Source organism: Mus caroli, chromosome 11 (assembly GCF_900094665.2).
Source record: "Mus caroli chromosome 11, CAROLI_EIJ_v1.1, whole genome shotgun sequence".
In the NCBI taxonomy this organism is placed as follows: Eukaryota; Metazoa; Chordata; class Mammalia; order Rodentia; family Muridae; genus Mus; species Mus caroli.
Genome location: NC_034580.1, coordinates 82368639 through 82389323, shown reverse-complemented (window position 1 = coordinate 82389323; position 20685 = coordinate 82368639). Strand labels below are relative to the sequence as shown.

Below are 20685 nucleotides of genomic sequence, written 5' to 3'. Positions count from 1 at the left end.
GACCTGCTTGAGTTCCAGTCCTGACTTCCTTTGGTGTTGAACAGCAATGTGGAAGTGTAAGCCGAATAAACCCTTTCCTCCCAAACTTGCTTCTTGGTCATGATTTTTGTGCAGGAATAGAAACCCTGACTAAGACAAGACCTTAGTCAGTCATGAGTATGCATTTAATAGTCAAATAAGTTTTAAATAACATCAAAGCAAGCTAACAATATTTAATTTTTGCATCAGAACACTGTAAGAAGTTATACATTTATAATGAGTTGTCTCTGTTGCAGGCATATGGCTTAGTTAGTACAGTACTTATCTAGCACTTAGGAAGTCTAGGGTTTGAACTATCACCACATGGAACCGGGGTTAGTGGTATGGTACCCACCTGAAATCTCAGCAATCCTAGGATTAAGGAGGCAGAGACAGGAAGATCAGAAAGTTCTCATCCTCAGTTATATAGCATATAGCAAGTTTGTGAGCAGATTAGGCTATGGCAAGACCATCTCAAAAATTTAAAAAAAAAAAAAAAAAAAGACCCACACTCTAATGATAGTTAATAGGGAAAAAAATAAAAATAATGACAATCCCCCTGCCCAAAAAAACCCCACACCCTACATTTTAATATTTAAGAAAAACCCTCCAAGTCAGGAGTGCTGGTACATGCCTGTATACCCAATACTTGAGAGGCACACAAAGGAGGCCTGGGAATTCAAGGCCATCCTTAGCCACACAATGAGTTCTGTGAGGTTATTGAAACCTTGCCTCAGTCTGTCTGTCTGTCTCTTTCACACACACACACACACACACACACACACAATTTACTGCATATGACTAAGACAACTTCAGAAAACAGGGTGGTTCCTATTTATTCTTTAAAAATCACCTCTGAACTACCTCAAATTCAACTATAAAGTACCTAATAGTACAAACAGTAAGAAAGACGATGCTACTTCTGTATATCTAAAGAAATTTTAAGATCAGCTCCCATTGTGACAGTGTAAGGAATTCTGAAGCCTTACTATCAAGTAAAACTGAGGAAAATAATTTTTAAAAAGCCTGTTGAGGGGCTGGTGAGATGGCTCAGTGGGTAAGAGCACCCGACTGCTCTTCCAAAGGTCCGAGGTTCAAATCCCAGCAACCACATGGTGGCTCACAACCATCCGTAACGAGATCTGGCGCCCTCTTCTGGAGTGTCTGAAGACAGCTGCAGTGTACTTACATATAATAAAAATAAANAAATCTTAAAAAAAAAAAAAAAGCCTGTTGAGACTCTAGAAATAAGGTAACTCCACCAATTAAGATCATGTGTTTCAGGGCTGGAGAGACAGCGGTTAAGAGCTCTGGCTGCTCTTCCACGGGTCTTGTGTTCAATTTCCCAGGAATCACATGGTAGCTCATAACCATCTGTAACGGGATCTGATTCCCCTTTTCTAGTGTGTCTGAAGACAGCAAAAATGTATTCAAATATATAAAAATAAATAAATCATTAGAAAAAGATTATGTGTATCTCTTGCAGAGAGCCAGGGTCCCAGCACCCACACGATGGCCAACAACCATGGATCTGTAACTCCAGTTCCCGGAGATCAAATGCCCTTGCCTGTGGCCACTGAGCATCCGTATGGTCCAAGGACATACATGCAGGCAAAAAGCTCATAAAATAAATCTAAAAAAAAAAGAAAAAGAAAAGGAGGAAGAAAAATTTAAAAAAAAAAAAAAGTACTCTGGAAATGTTCCTAATGGCATAAAATATAAAATGAAGAAATGGCTACTAAAAAAACAGTATTTACATTGGTAATAAGAAAGAGCATAGGGCTCTTTTCTTTCAACATCCAGTTAACTCAGTTTCTAAAGCCGGAGAGAGAAGTGTACTTTTGCCCTCAGTCTAGGTTTAGACTCAGAGGTCTCTCCCCCTCTCCCCCTCCCACTCTAAGGAATAAAGCTATAAAACAGTGCCAGAAAAGCCTACAATAGGCAGCCAACCCTCATCAGCAAGACCAGGTTTGGGCCAGTGATACAGCTTAGTGAGTAAAAATCATTACTGTGCAGCCCTGAAAATCTGATTGGAGGCTGAGATGGCTCAGCAGGTAAGAGGACTGACTGCTCTTTCCCAGGACTAGGGTTCAACTCCTAGCAACCACACGGCAGCGCACAACTGTCTGTAATTCCACTTCCAGGGAATCTGACGCCCTCACACAGACAAATGTGCATGCAGGCAAAACATGAAGCACATAAAGTAAAGTAAATTATAAAAGAATAATCATCCCTGGAACCAACAGTGGAAGTATAACACCACCTCTTACAAGTTGAACTCTGACCTCTGTATGCCAATATTACACATACACACACACATTTAAAAACTTACATTTATGCTGGGCAGTGGTGCCACTTAGGAGACAGAGACCAGCCTGGTCTACAGTGAGTTCCAAAGATAGCCAGGGCTACACAGAAAAACCCTATCTCCAAAACCTCAAAAATTAAAAAGTGAATTTAAAAAAGTATTTATCTTGTTGGGCAGTGGTGGTGCACATCTTTAATCCCAGCACCTGGGAGGCAGAGGCAGGCGGATTTCTGAGTTCGAGGCCAGCCTGGTCTACACAGTGAGTTCTAGGACAGCCAGGTCTACACAGAGAAACCCTGTCTCAACCCCCAACCCCAAAAAAAAGAAAGAAAAAGAAAAGAAAGTATTCATCTTAACTATGTATTTTACCTGTATTTATGTCTGTGTACCACCTGTGTGCCTAGTGCCCACAGAGGCCAGAAGTGAGAATCAGATTAAAGATGGTTATAAGCTGCCATGTAGGTCCTGGGAATTGAACCCAGGTCCTTTGGAAGAGCAGCCAGTATTCTTAATCATAGAGCCATCGCTCCTTGTTCAATTAAAAAAAAAAAAATTGAATGAATAAATAAATAAATAAGAAAAACTCCTAGCTTAGCTTAGAAGGCCTAGTTTATATCTAGATTATATGTAAAAAACAAAGTGCTGAATATTTCCATACTTAACATAAACCAGTTGCTACAGTTTCTAATAATTCCTACTTGGAGTGTTAACATGGGACTCACATGGTCTCCTCATCAATATCGTTTTCTTCTGTGTTGCTTGTTGCTGTAGAGCTAGCAGAAGAGCTGCTGCCATCAAGGTGATTCACTTCATCTTCTCCAACAAGATCCAGGTCCAGATCTCCATCCGAGAGCTCATGCTACAAGGAAAACACGACTTCCTCTCATTTCCTTCTTAGAATTCTGAGTGGAGAGTCTGATAATGTAGTCCAGGCTGGTCTTATTTTTCCTCTCTCAGCCTCCTGAGAGCAAGCACCACCACACTTGGCTAAAACAAGATTTTTATTCCAAACATTTCTACTCAGTTGGTCGTCCCAGTTAAGACACTAAGCAGAGTTCTATTTTCTGATCCTATATTTACACCACTGAATACTCTAGAGAAAAGTCACACAACCTCACTGACTGCTACCATTTTTGATTTATAGTTACTTATCAACCTGAGCTGGGCCCTCAATGCAACAAGGAGTAATTTACACATTCCTAGTCAGCCTCCAATAAGGCTCTCCTCACAAAGTAACTTCTTACAGCCAGGCGTAGTGGTGCACAGCTGTACCTCAGCACTGGGGAATCTGAGAAAGCAGCGAGCCAAAAAGGCTGTCCTTTCTCACATAGTGTTTTCTAGCTCATAGCCAGCCTGAGCTACAAAAACAAATCAATCTACCACTTAAGTCACACGACCCCCTGCCCCAGCCTTTCTCATCCTCGTAGCCCCTCTATCCACCTGCACAGAACAACTTTCAGCTGCTTAATCTACACGTTCTACCATTCAATTTACTCAAAAGGCTAAGCACTTGTCACCTATGGACATTGACACTTGAGTGGGAGCTGAGTGCCTCATGCTTGCAGAGGCTAGCCTGGTCTACATACTGAGTTCTAGGGCAGTCAGGCTCCACTGTCTCAGACCACTGAAAGATTGATGACATTATGCACTGAATAATTGAGGAAAGAAAATAGGGCTCATAGACTAAGGCAGTTGTACTTTGACACATTGAGTAAAATGAAACATAAAATCCAAGTCTCCCATCTTAAAAGCAACAGCCACAGAAAATCTACTCTGGACTCCTAATCTTAACTAAAAACAAACAAAATCCACTCAGTGAATTCCTATTCCAGCTATTATTTGACTTGGCAAAAACTAACCAACTTATAAGTCCTCTTACAAGCAGAAATGAAGTACCTAGCAGCTACAGTGAATGATAAAAACAAACAAACAAACAAACAAACATATTTTTAAAATCCATAGTTTCTAGACTATGTGTCACAGTTACAGAGAACAGTCTTCTGTAATGAACTAACTTTTATAACGTTGCAATGCTGTCTAATTATTACATTTATACAACATGCACACACCAATAATGAAAACTAGTGGACAAGATCTGTAGGACACTGTTTTCCCTGCATTTTATGCTGGAACCCATGATCCTACTGCACACATTACCAATCTAAATCTATTATTACATGATAGTCTTCGTTCTGAATCTTCTCCTCCTCATCTTCATCTTCCTTGGTCTCTCTTACAGAAGCGGAAGTAGGACCACCTTCCAGAAGCATGTCAGAGCATGACCCAGCTTTCTTAGTTCGTGTCTCAGGAGAATCATCATTTTGGGGGCTAAGATGATTATCTGGTGGTGACAGATCTCTGGATTTCTGAGTTCGGGACAGCTCAATCGTCAGTCTCTTTTAAAATAAGAACAGTACAAATCAACATTAAGTGTAAGAGGTGTCTCAGTGGCAAAGTAAACAAAGTACAGTTGAAAATTAGATATAAGGGGCTTGTGAGATGGCTCAGTGGGTAAGAGCACTGACTGCTCTTCCAAACGTCCTGAGTTCAAATCCCAGCAACCACATGGTGGATCACAACCACCCGTAATGAGATCTGATGCCCTCTTCTGGTACACCTGAAGACAGCTACAGTGTACTTATGTATAATAATAAATCTTAAAAAAAAAATAAAATAAAAAAGAAAATTAGATATAAACTGGGTGTAACAGCACATGTAGCTAATCCCAGCACCCAGGAGGCAGAAACTGGTGATCTCCAGCTTGGCCTTCATATAAATAGGGAGGGGGGAGGAGAGGAAGAGAGGGAGAGAGGAGAGGGAGAGAGGGAAGAGGGGGGAAGAGAGAGGAAGGAAGGAAGGAAGGAAGGAAGGAAGGAAGGAAGGAAGGAAGGAAGGAAGAAGGGCGGCCAGGAGAGGGGAAGGGAGGGCAGCATGAAGTTGGAGTTGAAGAAACAGCCCAAGGGACGTGCAGAAGGTGGATCACGGAGGTGACAAGCAAAACACAACTGGGTCTTGTCCATCCTGCAGGATTCAGCAGCACAATGCACACAGAGGGAGCTATGTAGGGCCTGAGAACACGCTCATGCACATGAATCTCCAAAAGGCTAAGCACTTGTCACCTGTGGACATTGACACTTGAGTGGGAGCTGGGTGCCTCATGCTTGCAGAGGCTAGCCTGGTCTACATACTGAGTTCCAGGGCAGCCAGGGCTCCACTGTCTCAAAACACGGGGAAAAAAGTAGATCCAGATATTCCTGAAAATAGTTTTTAAAAACCATTTCTTTGGACTGGAAAGATAGCTCACTGGTTAAGAGCACTGGCAGTCCTTCCACAGCTCAATTCCCAGCACCAGCATGGTGGCTCACAACCATCTATTATGGGATCTGATATCCTTTTCTGTCATACAGGTACATATATAAATAAAGCACTCATATACATAAATAATAAGTCTTCAGAAAACAAAACAAAACCATTTCTTTCTCTCATTTTCTCCTGTCTTGTTTTTGAAATATGTTTATGACAAAGATAAACATCCTTTTGTGTATCTAGTCTAAACAATACATATAGTTCACAAACTGTACTGAGAAGGCAGGCAGAGCTTTGATCTGTTTTGTTTGATGGTGCTGAGAAACCAGGCCTTTTCATTGTGAGGTAGACATTCAATTACTGAGCTACACGTCCAGCTCCAGTAGTTTTAATCTATATTCACCCATATTTCGGAGCTTCATCTACTACAACTTTCATAATCCAAACCTCCCACTCCATTCAAAGCCCATATGGAGAGGCTGCAGGATGGCTCAGTGAGGCAGAGAACCTGCTACTAAGCCTGATAACCTGAGCTCAATCCTTGAACTCACATAGTAGAAGGGAGAATAAACTCCCACAAGTGTCCCACATGTGCACAGTGGCATGAGATACATGTGACACACACATGCACACGCAAACACCATAAAACCAGTTTCAACTTCCACATGAAAGAATTCCTTACACAATTTCATTATTTCAAAATCAAAATTTATTAACCACTTATTAAATTTATTAACTACTTATTATAGTATTCAATCAACAACAAGAATTCAAACAAAGTATGGCAACTTTCAATTATCCCACTTTTAATCTTTAAACTCAAGATAGCCTGTACAAGACAATCATCTTAGACACTGAGGGAAACAATGTTTACCTCAAACCAGAGTGGTACTGCACAGCACAACTTTGCATAATAGTAATATTATATATCTACAGTATCTATCACAAGCCCCTGAAATGAAGTTACTACAACTAAGGTATAGTATTGTTGATTTTAATGAAAGCTAAATGTAGCTAAATGTGGCTACACAATTGAGTAGTACAGAATCTAGAGGCTCAAAGGGTAGAGAAAAGAACAGTCAAATTTTTACCACAATATTAACATGGACAGCCAAAATCAAAAAGCAGCAAGCCAAAAGAATAATAGGCTGTAGTAGGCAAGAACAGCTTTAATTAAGCCGGGTGTGGTGGCGCACACCTTTAATCCCAGCACTTGGGAGGCAGAGGCAGGTGGATTTCTGAGTTCGAGGNAGAGAAACCCTGTCTCGAAAAACAACAGCAGCAACAACAACAACAACAAAAAGAACGGCTTTAATTGCCTTACCTCTTTAAGATTGTTTATTTGTTGGATATAACCAGTCTGTGCAGCTTCCAACTGAGTAATGTACCAGTGCTGATCCCGGCATTTTTGAAAAAATGTCGGTGAGCGTACCTGAAACCTTAAAGAATAATTCCACATGAAGAATAATACAAAAGGTGAATCTGTGCATTATATAAGTTCTACAGTTCCCATTCCATAAGCACCACTTCAGCCAAGGCTACACAGAGAAACTGTCTCAAAAAAGAAACAAACAAAGCAGCAAGAACCACTTGAAATGAATCCTGAGTTTCTGTTGCCCAACATTCACATATGTTCTCATAACTGAAAGGGACTGTGGAGGCTCTAGGTGTCAACTGTCTAAACTAAAACTACACTTTTTCTCTCCTTTTATATGTATGGGTGTTTTGCCTGCATGTATGTCTGTGTACCACAAACATGCCTGGGGTTTGCAGAGGTCAGAAGAGGGTGTTAGCTCACCTAAGACTGGAGTTACAGATGGTTGTAAGCTGCTATGTGGGTGCTCGGAATCAAGCCTGGGACCTCTGGAAGAACAGCCTGTCCTCTAAACCACTGAGCCATCTCTTGAGACCCTAAACTCTATTTTTCTAAAGATCACATGCATATCAAGACTAAGCTGCCAAGTTAACCCACAAAGCATAGATATTATAATACTGTATGTAGTTCAAATATGATGATCCCAAGCTGGAAAAGAAAGAGGATCATAACTACATGGGACTAACCCTTTCCTATCCCTTTACCTAGTCAGACTCCAGAAAAACATAGTTTAAGGTCTGTGTTTTCTCTCCCCCATCCCAGCTCTTAATCTCACTTCCATTTTAAATTTTAATAGTTTACTGTTTTTTGGAGGCAGCATCTCATTCTGTTTGGACTGGTCTAAAAAATAAAACACACAGCCATCCTCCTAGACTCTCTAGTGCTAGTGTTGAGGTATGAGTCACCACTCAAGTGTCCTCAGACTTCCTAAGCTTTGGGAAAATTCATGTACTGGGCCAAATAACCACAACTGCTTTACCAGGTTCAAAAGAGTTATATGCTTCCAATAAACTGTATCTTTGCCCTCTCCAGGTAGCCTATAATCAAAACTACATATCAACAAAATAGCAAATAAAAAGTATCTATAGTAATCCCTAATAACTACATAAATGTCTTTAATGTATCTTTTTTTTTAAACCTTCTTAATAAGCCATGTGGTTAAGGCAAATGCCTTTAATCCCAGCACTAAGGAGGCAAAGGCAGGCCAATTTTTATGAGTTTGAGGCCAGCCTGGTCTACAGAGTGAGTTCAAAGACAGCCAAGACTACAGAGAGAAGTCTTTCCTATCTTAAAGGAAAACAAAACAAATCAAAAACCTCGTAATATTTATTAAAAACAAATCTCTCTTACTCAAGAGCCAAACATGATTCTACTTAGTGAAACACACATGTAAGGGAATGTATAACAACATTTTTTGAGAAAATAACCACAAGACAATAAGTGTAATTTCAGACGGGCGTGGTGGCGCACGCCTTTAATCCCAGCACTCGGGAGGGAGGCAGATTTCTGAGTTGAGGCCAGCCTGGTCTACAAAGTGAGTTCCTCAACAGCCAGGGCTATACAGAGAAATCTTCCTGTCTCAAAAAAAACCAAAAACCAAAAAAAAGTCTTATTTCTCTCATGTCTTCTAGACCTTCCACTTGGCCACCCTTTGTTAGCTACCGAACTTGAATGTACTCCCAAAGGCCTAAGTGTAGAAGGGTGTTCCCTTTAGTGTATCATTAGAAGATAGTCATGACACTGGGGCATGACTCTGAAGAGAACACTAGACACCATACTCTTCCAAACCTCGGCCATGAGGGCTGCTATAATGTGGTGATTTACCACAACCACATACTCAAAACAATAGTGCTAATCCTCATGGACTGAAAGCTTGGAAACTGTGAACCAGATTTATAAAATGATTATCTCACATACTTGTTACAGAAACAGGAAACTACCAAGCAAAAAGCAACTTGAAGGGAAAGGAAACAGGTTACTGTTAGGAAGTCAAGGCAGAAATATGAGGCAAGTAATCACATCTAAGCTTAGACGCAGACAGAACAGCTGCCTCTATGCCTGTGCTCAGCTCACTTTCCCTGAATACAGCCCAGGACTCAGAGAATGGTGTTATTCAGAATTGGCAGGTCTTCTCATTTCAATGACATAATCAAGATAATCCCCCCCAGACACGCCCACAGGCTAACCTAATCTGCACTAGCTCTAGCTGAGACTCCTTTCCCAAGTCATTCTACATTCAGTTGACAAACAAACCATCAAATAGAGACAATTCAGTTTTACCTAAGATCTTACATCTAGTTAGCTGGAGCAGCATCTAAGCTAGCCAATGACACTCATGTATGAGAAGGCAGAATGGCACAATCACTATCTTTAGTGTTCATGAGAGAACATTAGAAAAGCTTCTCAGTACTTCCTTTGACTGATGGATCACACTCCTAGTCATTCCCACACACTCTACTTTTGTTTTTTGGTTTTCTTTTGTTTTTCCAGACAGGGTTCCTCTGTGTATCCCTGGCTGTCCTGGAACTCACTCTGTAGACCAGGCTGGCCTCGAACTCAGAAATCCGCCTGCCTCTGCTTCCCAAGTGCTGGGATTAAAGGCGTGTGCCACCACTGCCAGGCCTGCACACTCGTTTTTATACTATTTGTGCCATTTGGATAAAAATAGCAGAAAGGTTTTCCTATTTCTCTTTTAACGTACAAATAAATATATAAACTTATCTAGTTTAATTATATATTTATTTAGAGTTACAGAAAAGCCAGGTGTGGTGGTGCAGACATTTAATCTTGTACACTTAGGAGGCAGAAGCATATGTGAGTTTAGGGCCAGCTTGGTCCACACAGTTCCAGGACAGCCAGAGCTACATAATAGAGACCCTGCCTCAAAAAACAAAAGCAAAAAAACAAAACCGCAGGTAATAATTCAGCTGGATCTCTAAGTCTGAGGTGTGACAAGTCTACAGAGAGAGTTCCAGGACAGCCAGAGCTACACAGAGAAACCCTGTCTCAAAAACACAAAACAACAACAAAATATAACAAAAACCAGAGGTATAAAAAAAGCCTTAACTTCCTAATAAATATGTAATAAATATGTAAAAATTATATCAAAATCTTAAACAAAATGAGCAAAAAAGTAAAAAGGAGCTAATCAAGAGGAGAAAAGGAGTCAATAAGGCCAAAACTGTAGTACATCAACCATGAAGAGGCCACAATGAAAACCGTTATAGACACTAATAAAAGCATGGAGGGAAAATCTGTCACTCTGTAGGTTAGTAAATTGATGTTAGAATTGTGACTGTAACATGAAATGCCAATAAAGTGTTTTCTCTGTTAAATTAGAAAAACAAGGTTACATCAAGAGAAAAGCGTGACGGTCTTCTTCCTCCCTCCTCTCTGGGTTTTGCTTTCTCTGACACAGCATCTCAAGAAGTCCTGGCAAATCCTAAATCCCCTAGGTAGACAAGCATAGCCTCAAACTCCTGATCCTCTTAATCTACCACCTAATTTCTGGGATTACAAATATGTACCACCACACCTGGTAATTTTCATTTTTGTTTCCATACTTCTAACACATTTTATCAAAAACTAAAATATTATTCTGTAAAAGTAAGCTTGAAAAGTCAGTCACTGAAATATTACACTGTCAAATAGAGAGAAAAAAACGAAACACAAACCAAAACACCCCTCCATAGTGCCCTATAAATAATGCCCTCACTGTTTACTCTCAGACACCCTCAGTACTGAGATTTCGGGTGTGTGCTCTGTGCACAGGCTGAAGGCGATTTAACCAGTACTCTTGTTGGAACAGCATCCCTCTCACTGTGATTTCTTTTTTTTTCCCCCCCTTGTCTCCCTAAGACAGGGTTTCTCTCTGTAGCCCTGGCTATTCTGGAACTCACTCTGCAGACTAGGCTGACCTCAACTCAAAATTTCAGATTTTAGATTTTTAGTTAGATATGCTCAACCTATAAACCACCTTTAAAGAAATTATCATCATTATTATTGAACAAGGTGTCTTTATACTGAATTTTATTATTCATCTAACTACATGGAATTCCTGGAATAAAAGTTATAGTTAGTGTGAATTTAAATATTTATGTTTGTTAAAAGAAACTCTAAAATACAGTTTTAATGATATTATTTCCCTTATAAATCACAATATCAAATATCTCAAATTACCTTAAAATCACTGTATCATTTTGTCGGTTCAAGTATCCTTCATTTGCAAGTAAGTCCAGACGAAAAAACCTATTGTAGCCCCAGCACTCTCCAACTTCAAAGTCAGATGCAAATTCTCGAATGATATTTTTTGTAGGATCATTGCACGACTGGTGAACCATTTCTACACGATATTCATATCTAAAATGCAGAAAATATTATTAGTACAGTCAGGAAAGCAAAAATAATTATATGAAAATAATGTTGTTACTCCAGCGGAACTCCATTCAAAACAGATATCAATTACAGAAACAGCAGTATTTCAAACCAGCCACAACCTGACAAGAGCAACTTGGGAGAGGGAGGGGTTTCTTTGGCTTACACTTCCATGTCACAGCTCATCACTGAAGGAAGGCAGCACGGGAACTCCACTAGGGTGGGATGCTGGAGACAGGAGGTGGTGCAGAGAGCCCAGAGGGAGGCTGCTTACTTGTTTGCTCAGTCCAATTTTAGAATCCAAAATCACCAGCCCAGGGATGATGCAACCCACAATAAGCTGGGCCATACCCCATCAATCACTAATGAATGACCTACAGGTTTGCCTGCAGCCTGATCTTATAAAGTCATTTTCTTAATTGAGGTTCTCTCCTACTTTCACTTGGATCAAGTTGACATAAATTTATGCAGCACAATTGACCTCTTGTCAACCTGACCTCACTGTTAAGCCACAGCCTTTCCTTTTTTATTCATCCCCAAGATCACACGTTAATTTCAATATCACAACATAGCACATTTTACAAACTTAAAAGTCCCACATCTTTACAAACTCACTTTAAAATTTAGTATCTTTAAAACAGCCAGTCTTCTAAAATCAAAAGTTTCTCAGCTGTGGTTTCCTGAAAATCAACTCTCATAGGATCTCTTCATGATGCCAAGCCTTAACTTCTTTGCATAACCCTTTCAATCCTACACCTTCACCAACGGCCTCTCACAGTGCCAGGCCTCAGCTGTTCTCCACGACAGTTCATTCTTCAAATCCAGAACCACCTGGATGACTCTTACACTGTCAAGTTCAGCTGACAGGTACAACCTTGACTGCTTCTGTAACAGTTTCTGTATGCTGACTCTCAGGAAACATTTCCCAGGAGATTTTACCTCAGTGATGCTGGTCTCTTCTTAATCATTGCTAACTTCTCAACTCCAGTGAACCAGCATCAATTGTCCCCGTAAAACAAAGACTTTACTTTAGTGGTTCTAGTCTCTTTTTAATCACAGGCAAGTCTTCAGCTCCACCTGACCAGAAACCAGAGTCTTCACACAAACGGTCTGATAAATCTTCCCTCTGAAACATCACAAGCCAAGCCTCCACCTGCATGGCTTTAATATCATCTTCAAACCTCCTAGAGAACAACCCACTGAGCTCTCAATACTCAACGGCTCTTGTAGGCCAACGTTCCAAAGTCCTTCCACAGTCCTCTCCAAAACATGGTCAGATCTATCATAGCAACACTCCACTATCTGTCATAGTTAGGGTTACTAGGGAAGGAAAGGGCTTATTTGGCTTACACCTCCATATCACACCATTCATCACTGAAGGCAGTCAAGGGCTGGAACCTGGAGGGAAACCTCTCTACAGGAAACTCTCTCTTCCCTTCTCAGCCAGATACAGTGATCCACACCTACAATCTCAGGACTTGGGAGGTAAAGATGAGAGTGCCATGAGCTTAAGGGCATCCTTGTCTTTATCAAGTTAATACCAGCCTGGGTATAAGTCCCTTGCTTTAAAACAAAAACATAAGACAAGGGAAAAAAGGGGGTACAGGAGGACCCCCCTTTTTATAAAGACTTTTATATGCAATGATGTTTTGCCTTCATGTATGTCTGTATGAGGATGCCTCTTGAATTGGAGCTATAGACAATTGTGAGCTTCCACAAGGGTGCTGGGAATTGAACCAGGGTCCTTTGAAAGAGCAGCCACTGCTCTTAAAACCACTGAGGCATTTCTCCAGCCTGAGTTTTCTTCCCTATATCAGAAGTTACTCAGTGTCCTAGTTAGGGTTACTATTGCTGTGATGAAACACCATGACCAAAACAAGTGGGGGAGAAAAGGGTTTATTTGGTTTATACTTCCATATTGTTGTCCATCACCGAAGGAAGTCAGGACAGGAACTCAAGCAGGGCTGGAATCTGGAGGCAGGGGCTGATGCAGAAGCCACGGAAGGATGCTGCTTATGGCTTGCTCCTCATACTTGTTCAACCTGCTTTCTTATAGAACCTAGCCCAGAGATGAAACCACCCACAATAGGCTGCCACCCCCCACCCCCAATCAATCACTAAGTAATTGCCTTACAGGCTTGCTGACAGCCCAATCTTATGGAGTCATTTCCTCAACTGAGGCTCCCTCTGCTCCAATAATTCTACCTTGTGTCAAGTTGACATAAAACTAGCTAGCACACTCAATAAATACTACTTAAAAACAAATTCCAAAATGTCTCATGTAGAATTTTTACTTATTACACACGTGCTTACGCTCACACACCTTGAGAAAGTGAATAAAGCTTGAAAAAAAATACGAAGTGTTTCTGCAGCCCCTCACTGATAACTCACATTTACTAGACTACTATCTAGCTACTACATAGTGACTCATGTTTTTATTCTGTATTTTTAACAGTTAAACTACCCCACTGCTAAATTTTGAACTGCAAAATTGAATGTCATTTCAACATTTAATGGAAGAAGATTCTGAACCCACTATGCTTCCTGAAATGTTAAGTGAATTAACACACTGTATTTATCAGAATAGAAGACTACATGAAAGTATTCAGAAAAATATCAAACAAACACACACACATATAAATTCCAATCTTTTCTAAACATGCGAACATATTACATTATCAAGGATAAGTTATTACCATTTCTAAAACAATATGAACTTCAAATTCCTGAAACAGGGCCTGGAGGTATAGTGTAGTAATAAGAGCCTGAAATCCTGGACTCACTATCTAGTTAAAAATATATTTATGAATTAAAGTCCTGACATCTATTTGGTCAGTAACAAAACTATCAAGCTGAATCCAGTGACAAAGACAATAAAAATATGAAAATACAGATGGAAAACAACAATCAAAGACAGAAATTTAAAAATCCTCCTTTGCCCCAAGGCAGAGACAGAGAGAAAGATGGTTATATGAAACTGAGGACCAGGTAACCAGCTTTGTGGCAGAACTTAGAACAAACAGGTAATTAAGAGATGAACTAGCCGAAGAACAGAGCCAAACTATTGGCCTCAGTATTTATTCATATATAAAGAGTCTCAGTCACCACCTCTGGGAATAGGGGCATAGCTTACAATAAACACAACAAACCTGAGTTTGTTTCCCAGATCTCACAAAGTGACAGGAGACAACCATCAGCTGAGAACTGTCCCGACCACATACTCTAAATAGAAAGTTATAAATCTTTCATGTCTCTAACTTTTTGTGAAAATGAAATATTGACCTTAATCAGGTCATTTTTCAGGGACAGGAGACCTGAGAAAGGTGATGGGAAAGTCTGGGATCAGGAGGTCTTGCATAAACTGATAGTTCATGTCAAGCAAGTTTATGATATACAGCATCAGTCGGGTGCAGTAGCATATGCCTTTAACCCCAGTACTTGGAAACAGGGGCAGACGGATCTCTGTGAGTTTGAGGCCAACATAATTTACACATAGTGAGTTCTGGGACGTCTAAGGCTGTGTAGAGAGACTCTTATCTCAAAATAAACCAACAAAGGAAGTAAAAGAAGAAAGAAGTATATGTGGTTTACAGGGGAACACAGGACAGAATCAGCAGAAAGTTCATACAATGGGAAAGTCAGCACAAGCTATCCAAGCAGTGCTGCAGAAAAGGTACAAAGGATATCAAGTGGGACCAATAACTCCAAACTCTACAGAGGGAAAAGCCAGGGTCCCAGGAAGAGAAACATTTCAGGCCCTGGCCCCAGTCTCAGGCTGGACACTGCCAAGTCTGCCTGTGAGCAAGGAACAAGGAACTAGCATTCTTTATCCTTTCATCAGTGCCTCTGAGAAAGCCTTCGATTGGCCCGGTGCCCAACAAAATATAGTTATAACTGTCATAATGTCATTCTCTTGTAACTCTAAGATCTGCATCAGTTAATTTAAATCCATTTTCTTCATTTATCCCATGGTTTGTTTTTTTCCTATTGGTACATCTGCCATTGTATATTTTACTTTAATGGATTCCTTCACAATTGTTCACTGTCCTAATTCCAGGATGCAGTTAAGTTACCGGATTTTTTTTTTTTAAATTCTTGTAAGTCTTATTTTCATTTGTTAGGTGGGCTCAGCACAACATTCAATTTAGACCTGACTCCTCCTCGTTACTCAACAAAAGCCTTCCTCAGAGCTCTATCATATGCCCCATGTATTGAAGTTTCTCTTCTGTTTGATAGAAACAGGGGTAGTGCTTGGGCTCTTTGAAAACATCGACCTCTCACTATTCCCTCTTATCCTTTCATAAGGTTCATCCCCAGCCTTCTCTTTCCTCAGTTTCCTCCTATATAAGTCCTGACGACAACTCTGCTGATGCAAAACAGCAATCTAGTCTAAATCTCTGGATCTCTGCCTAGAGGCTTCTTGGGTTCCTACCCAATGTACCCTAGGTTTGCTGGTATTCCTGGACTGATTCCACCTCACTTCCTCTATCAAATAGTAATTCTCCAAAACTATCTGACTTTAGGGGAGAGCAATCACAGAGTTAGTCTGAGAGTTTCTTATTTTGGAAAAACTGCTTTCACTAGTTACTTCATCTAGAAACTGTTGTTTCATGTATCGATTTAACAGAAAGTGTGAATCTTATCCTTACTATTCTATTTTTAGCTTTAAGCAAATAGTCCATTCTAAACCAACAAATTCTATTCTAATGTAGTAGTGTAAAAAAAAAATTACAAATTCCAGCAGGTAATAGTGACACATCATCTTTAATCTCAGTGCTCAGGAAGCTAAGGCAAGTGGATCTCTGAGTTCAAGGCCAGCTGATCTACAAAGTGAATTCCAAGACATCCAGGGCTACACAGAGAAACCCTGTCTCAAAAAAAAAAAAAAAAAAAAAAATCAAATGTGTTTGTGTATGTATACACACACACACACACACACACACAGAGAAAATTCCTTATCACAACCATGAATATATACATATATATATAAGTGTGTAGATATGGTGGCACACACCTATAATTTCAATATTCAAGACTCAGTGGTCCTCAAGCTTCTTAATGCTGCTACCCTTTAATACAGTCCTCATGTTGTGGTGATCCCAACCATAAAATTATTTTTGCTGCTACTTCAAAATTGTAATTTTGCTACTATTATGAATTGCAAAGTACTTATTTATGAAAATAGAGGCTCGTCACAGTGGTCCCGACCCAGTGGTTAAGGATCAATGCTCAAAAGTCTGAGTTAGGAGAATCATGATTCAAGGACATCTTGGGTTACCCGCTTTAAAAAAAAAAAAGAAAAAAAAAAATCCATGTCTCATAAGGCTGCACCGCCCTCTCCTCAGCCCCCGATTATTTATAGGCAATCCGTGCCTGCTGGGTGAGGGAGAGATATTTCACTCAGTGGGGTAGCTGCTGCTAAGGTACTGATGATACTTCTGAAACAAGCTCTCACCCACACTCTTCCAAAGTAGTTGTAATTATAACTCACTGGACTACAAAAGGACAACAAAGTAAAATGGGGACTACCTGGCAGAGCTCGAGAAGGAAGAGGAGGTAAGAGAGTGAATACAGAAAACCTTGCGCATGCTTGTGTATACACCCACACATGAAAGCACTATAACCAAGTCAGATATGTTGCCACATGCTTAAATCCCAGCACTTTGGATGGCAGATGTGAATCCATCTATGAGCACATGGCCAGACCAAGATCAAGGCCAGCTAGGGCTCTAGTCAGACCCTGGAGAAAGAGTTTGGAAGTTAAAAGCATTTGTTCCTCTTCTCGAGGAGGTGTGGGTTCCATTCCTAGCACCACCATGGAAGCTCACAACCATATGCAACTCCAGTATCAAGGGATTCAGTGCCCGCCTCTGGCCTCTGTAGGCACCAGGAATGCATATGAAACACAGACATACAAGTAAAACACTCATACACATGAAGTTCAAAAGAAAATGCCAGGCAGTGGTTCCATGCACCTTAATCCCAGAACTGGGAAGGCAGAGGCAGGCAGATCTCTGCAAGTTTAAGGCCAGCCTGGTAGACAGAGTGAGTTCCAGGACAACCAGGTTACATAGAGAAACAAGCAAACACAACAAAAAACAAACAAAATAGCCCCGCTTAATTCCAGCACTCAGGAGTTCACACACAACCTGGCCTACATAACATGCTCCAGACCAGCCAAGAGCAAGACCCTGTCTCAAAAAAGAGAGAAATAAAAACCACAATTTAATCATTATATATTACTAATATGTGCAGTATATACTAATAAAAATATTAAGACTAAAAAAAACTAAGAATAAACAAACACAAATTTAAAAAATAAAAACATAGTTTATATTTTTATTTAGTTTTGTAAGTCAAAGAAAATATACTATCCTATAAAGTCACTTTAAAAATTATACCTTCTAAACAAAATACAAGCTGGTAGTTGTCAGAGGCTACAAGACAATGGTATCTTGTGTGTGCACGTGGAAGCAAGAGAACAAGCTGAAGTTTTCCTGAAGTACTGTCTATCTTATCTGAGATAAGATCTCTCTTCCTAAAACAAAAATTAGGCTAAGTTGGCTATCCAGGGAGCCCTAGGGATCTACCTAAATCTGCTGCTCCAGAACTGAGGTTCTAAGCATGTAACCATAAGCCAGGAATAGTGGCACACATCTATAATCCCAGCACATGAGATACTGAGGTAGAAAAACTATCAATTCAAAGCTAAAGAGGAACACCCTGTCTCAAAAAAGACATGAAATTATAATTTGAAAAAGTATTTAATAAAAATTGTGGGGGCTGGTGAGATGGTTCAGTGGGTAAGAGCACCCGACTGCTCTTCCGAAGGTCCAGAGTTCAAATCCCAACAACCACATGGTGGCTCACAACCATCCGTAACGAGATCTGGCGCCCTCTTCTGGAGTGTCTGAAGACAGCTGCAGTGTACTTATATATAATAAATAAATAAATCTTAAAAAAAAAAAATTGTGGAGCTAAAGTGTACTGGCTGGTTTTATGTTGATTTGACAGAAGNTAGAGTCATCAGAGAGGAAGCAGCCTCATTTGAGGAAATGCCTCTGTAAGGTCCAACTGTAAGGCTTTTTCTTAATTAGTGATTGATGGGGGAAGGCCCAGCCCATTGTGGGNGGTGCCACCCCTGGGCTAGTGTCCTGGGGTCTACAAGAAAGCAAAGCTGAACAAACCACAGAATCAAGTCAGGAAGCAGCACCCTCCTTGGCCTCTGCGCTCCTACCTTCAGGTTCCTGCCCTGCTTGAGTTCCTGTCCCAACTTCCTAAGGTGACGAACAGCAATGTGGAAGTGTAAACTAAATAAACTCTTTCCTTCTCAACTTGCTTTTTAGTCAAGAGTTTCGTCACAGCAATAGGAACCCTAACTAAGACGTAAGCACACACGTTTGTACTGAAAGTCAATTAAATCACTAACTTGGAAGTTTCAGGTAAGCCAGCCGATAGTTCCAAAAATACAGATAAATAATAGCCGCGGACAACTCCATTTCCATCCTTAAAAAAACAACAGAAAGAGAAAGAGTTTATGCAAAACAAACTACAGATCAACTCCAACAAAAAACTTTAATGAAACAATGAAGCCAACAAACAGAACACAGACTGTTATCAGGTAATTGGGTTAACAAGTATGTCTAAGCTTGGAGTTGGGGAGATGGCTCAGCAGTTAAGACTGCTCTTCTGCCGGGCGTTGTGGTGCACACCTTTAATCCCAGCACTTGGGAGGCAGAGGCAGGCGGATATCTGAGTTCAAGGCCAGCCTGGTCTACAGAGTGATTTCCAGGACAGCCAGGGCTACACAGAGAAACCCTGTCTTGAAAAAAAAAAAAAAAAAAGACTGCTCTTCCAGAGGTCCTGAGTTCAATTCCCAGCAACCACATGTTGGCTCACAACCATCTGTAATGGGATCTGATGCCCTCTTCTGGTGTGCCTGAAGACAGCGACAGTGTACTCATATACTCATATATCTTTAAAAAATGTTTTTTTAGATTTACTTATTTTATTTCTTTGTTAGGCCTGCATGTATATCTGTGCACCGTATGTGTGCACATCTGATCCTTGGAGGTCAGAAGAGTCTGAAGGATCCCATCAAATTGGGAGTTACAGATGGCTGTGAGCTATCACATGGGTGCTGGGAATCGAACCTCAGTCCTTTGTGAGAGCAACAGTGCTCTTAATTGTTGATCCATCTCTCTCCAGCCACTAAAACTTTCTTCTAAACATATTTATCTCCCTATAAAGCAGAAATACATTTCATGATGTTAAGAGTTTACACATTCATATTTAGCACTGTTTTTCACAAATTGAGTAATAAATGGCATAAAGAAATTACTAATCTCTTTACTCATTTAGTAAGTAAACTAATATACTCCAAAACACTAAAGAAAAGTTCAAAATTGAGTTGAATTTGAAAATTGGAAAAACTTACTGGGTAAACTTTTAACCTCCAACAAAGTCCTGAAACTTGAAGAGGCGGGCTGTAAACAGGATCTGCTCTCTGCCGCAAAGTGCTACAAAAAAAGAAAACCAACCGAATTCCAACATCAAAACTATTATGAAATGGCAACAAGCAAAACCAACTCCACTGTATGTTAATATTTAAAAGACTGAACAACAGAAAGTTGCTGAACATGTCAAAGTTTCACTAAATAAGCTTGAATATATTTATATTACGAATTAATGATACCAAAACACTCAGCAGTTATCTTTTAACTCTCAATTAAAACACAGCAAGAACTCAGTAACTATGCCATTTAAGAAAAATCAGAGTACCACTAAGTAGCTCAAGTTTAATTCTGGCTCAGTAAGCATTCTTTATTATTTCAAATACAAAAACATAGTGAAGAGGATGCTGGAGCATCTGGAACTAGAGATACAGAGTCACTTTATGGTACAGCATGTGTTTAGCATACGCATAGCCCTAGACTCAATATTAAGCACCAAAACTGATTAAACAAAACTGGCCACTCCTGTATAGCATATTCTTTTTAATGGAGAAATAAGAATGTATATCAGCCATTAGCATGTGTAGAGAAAACTCAGCAAGGCTTTTAGCTATAAAATGACCCAATGATGACAGAGAAAACCAGCTGAGGAGGCAGCTCAGGTGTAAACTTCCTCCTCCATCAGTCCTCGGAACCTGAGGAAGAACTGTGAGACACGGCACTTGCACTTGCAATCCCAACACAGGAGAGGTGGAGCCAGATGCACCCTAGGCCTTCATGGCCTGTTAACCTAATCTACTTGGGGACATTCCAGGATACTAAGAAATGTCACCACACACAAACTGAGGCCT

General features: G+C 40.2%; 1 protein-coding gene across 1 annotated transcript in view; it reads right to left on the bottom strand.

Moving 5' to 3' along the window:
• The window catches only part of Trim37 (tripartite motif containing 37), a 91694-nt gene that overhangs the window by 28641 nt on the left and 42368 nt on the right, over positions 1 to 20685 (bottom strand). The window contains exons 11-17 of the mRNA XM_029483551.1: positions 19819 to 19900; positions 18811 to 18887; positions 11187 to 11366; positions 6957 to 7071; positions 4504 to 4722; positions 3049 to 3185; positions 374 to 390 (exon numbers count right to left, since the gene is read on the bottom strand). Of these exons, the coding sequence (XP_029339411.1) occupies positions 374 to 390; positions 3049 to 3185; positions 4504 to 4722; positions 6957 to 7071; positions 11187 to 11366; positions 18811 to 18887; positions 19819 to 19900 (827 nt within the window). The remainder of the gene's footprint in view (positions 1 to 373; positions 391 to 3048; positions 3186 to 4503; positions 4723 to 6956; positions 7072 to 11186; positions 11367 to 18810; positions 18888 to 19818; positions 19901 to 20685) is intronic.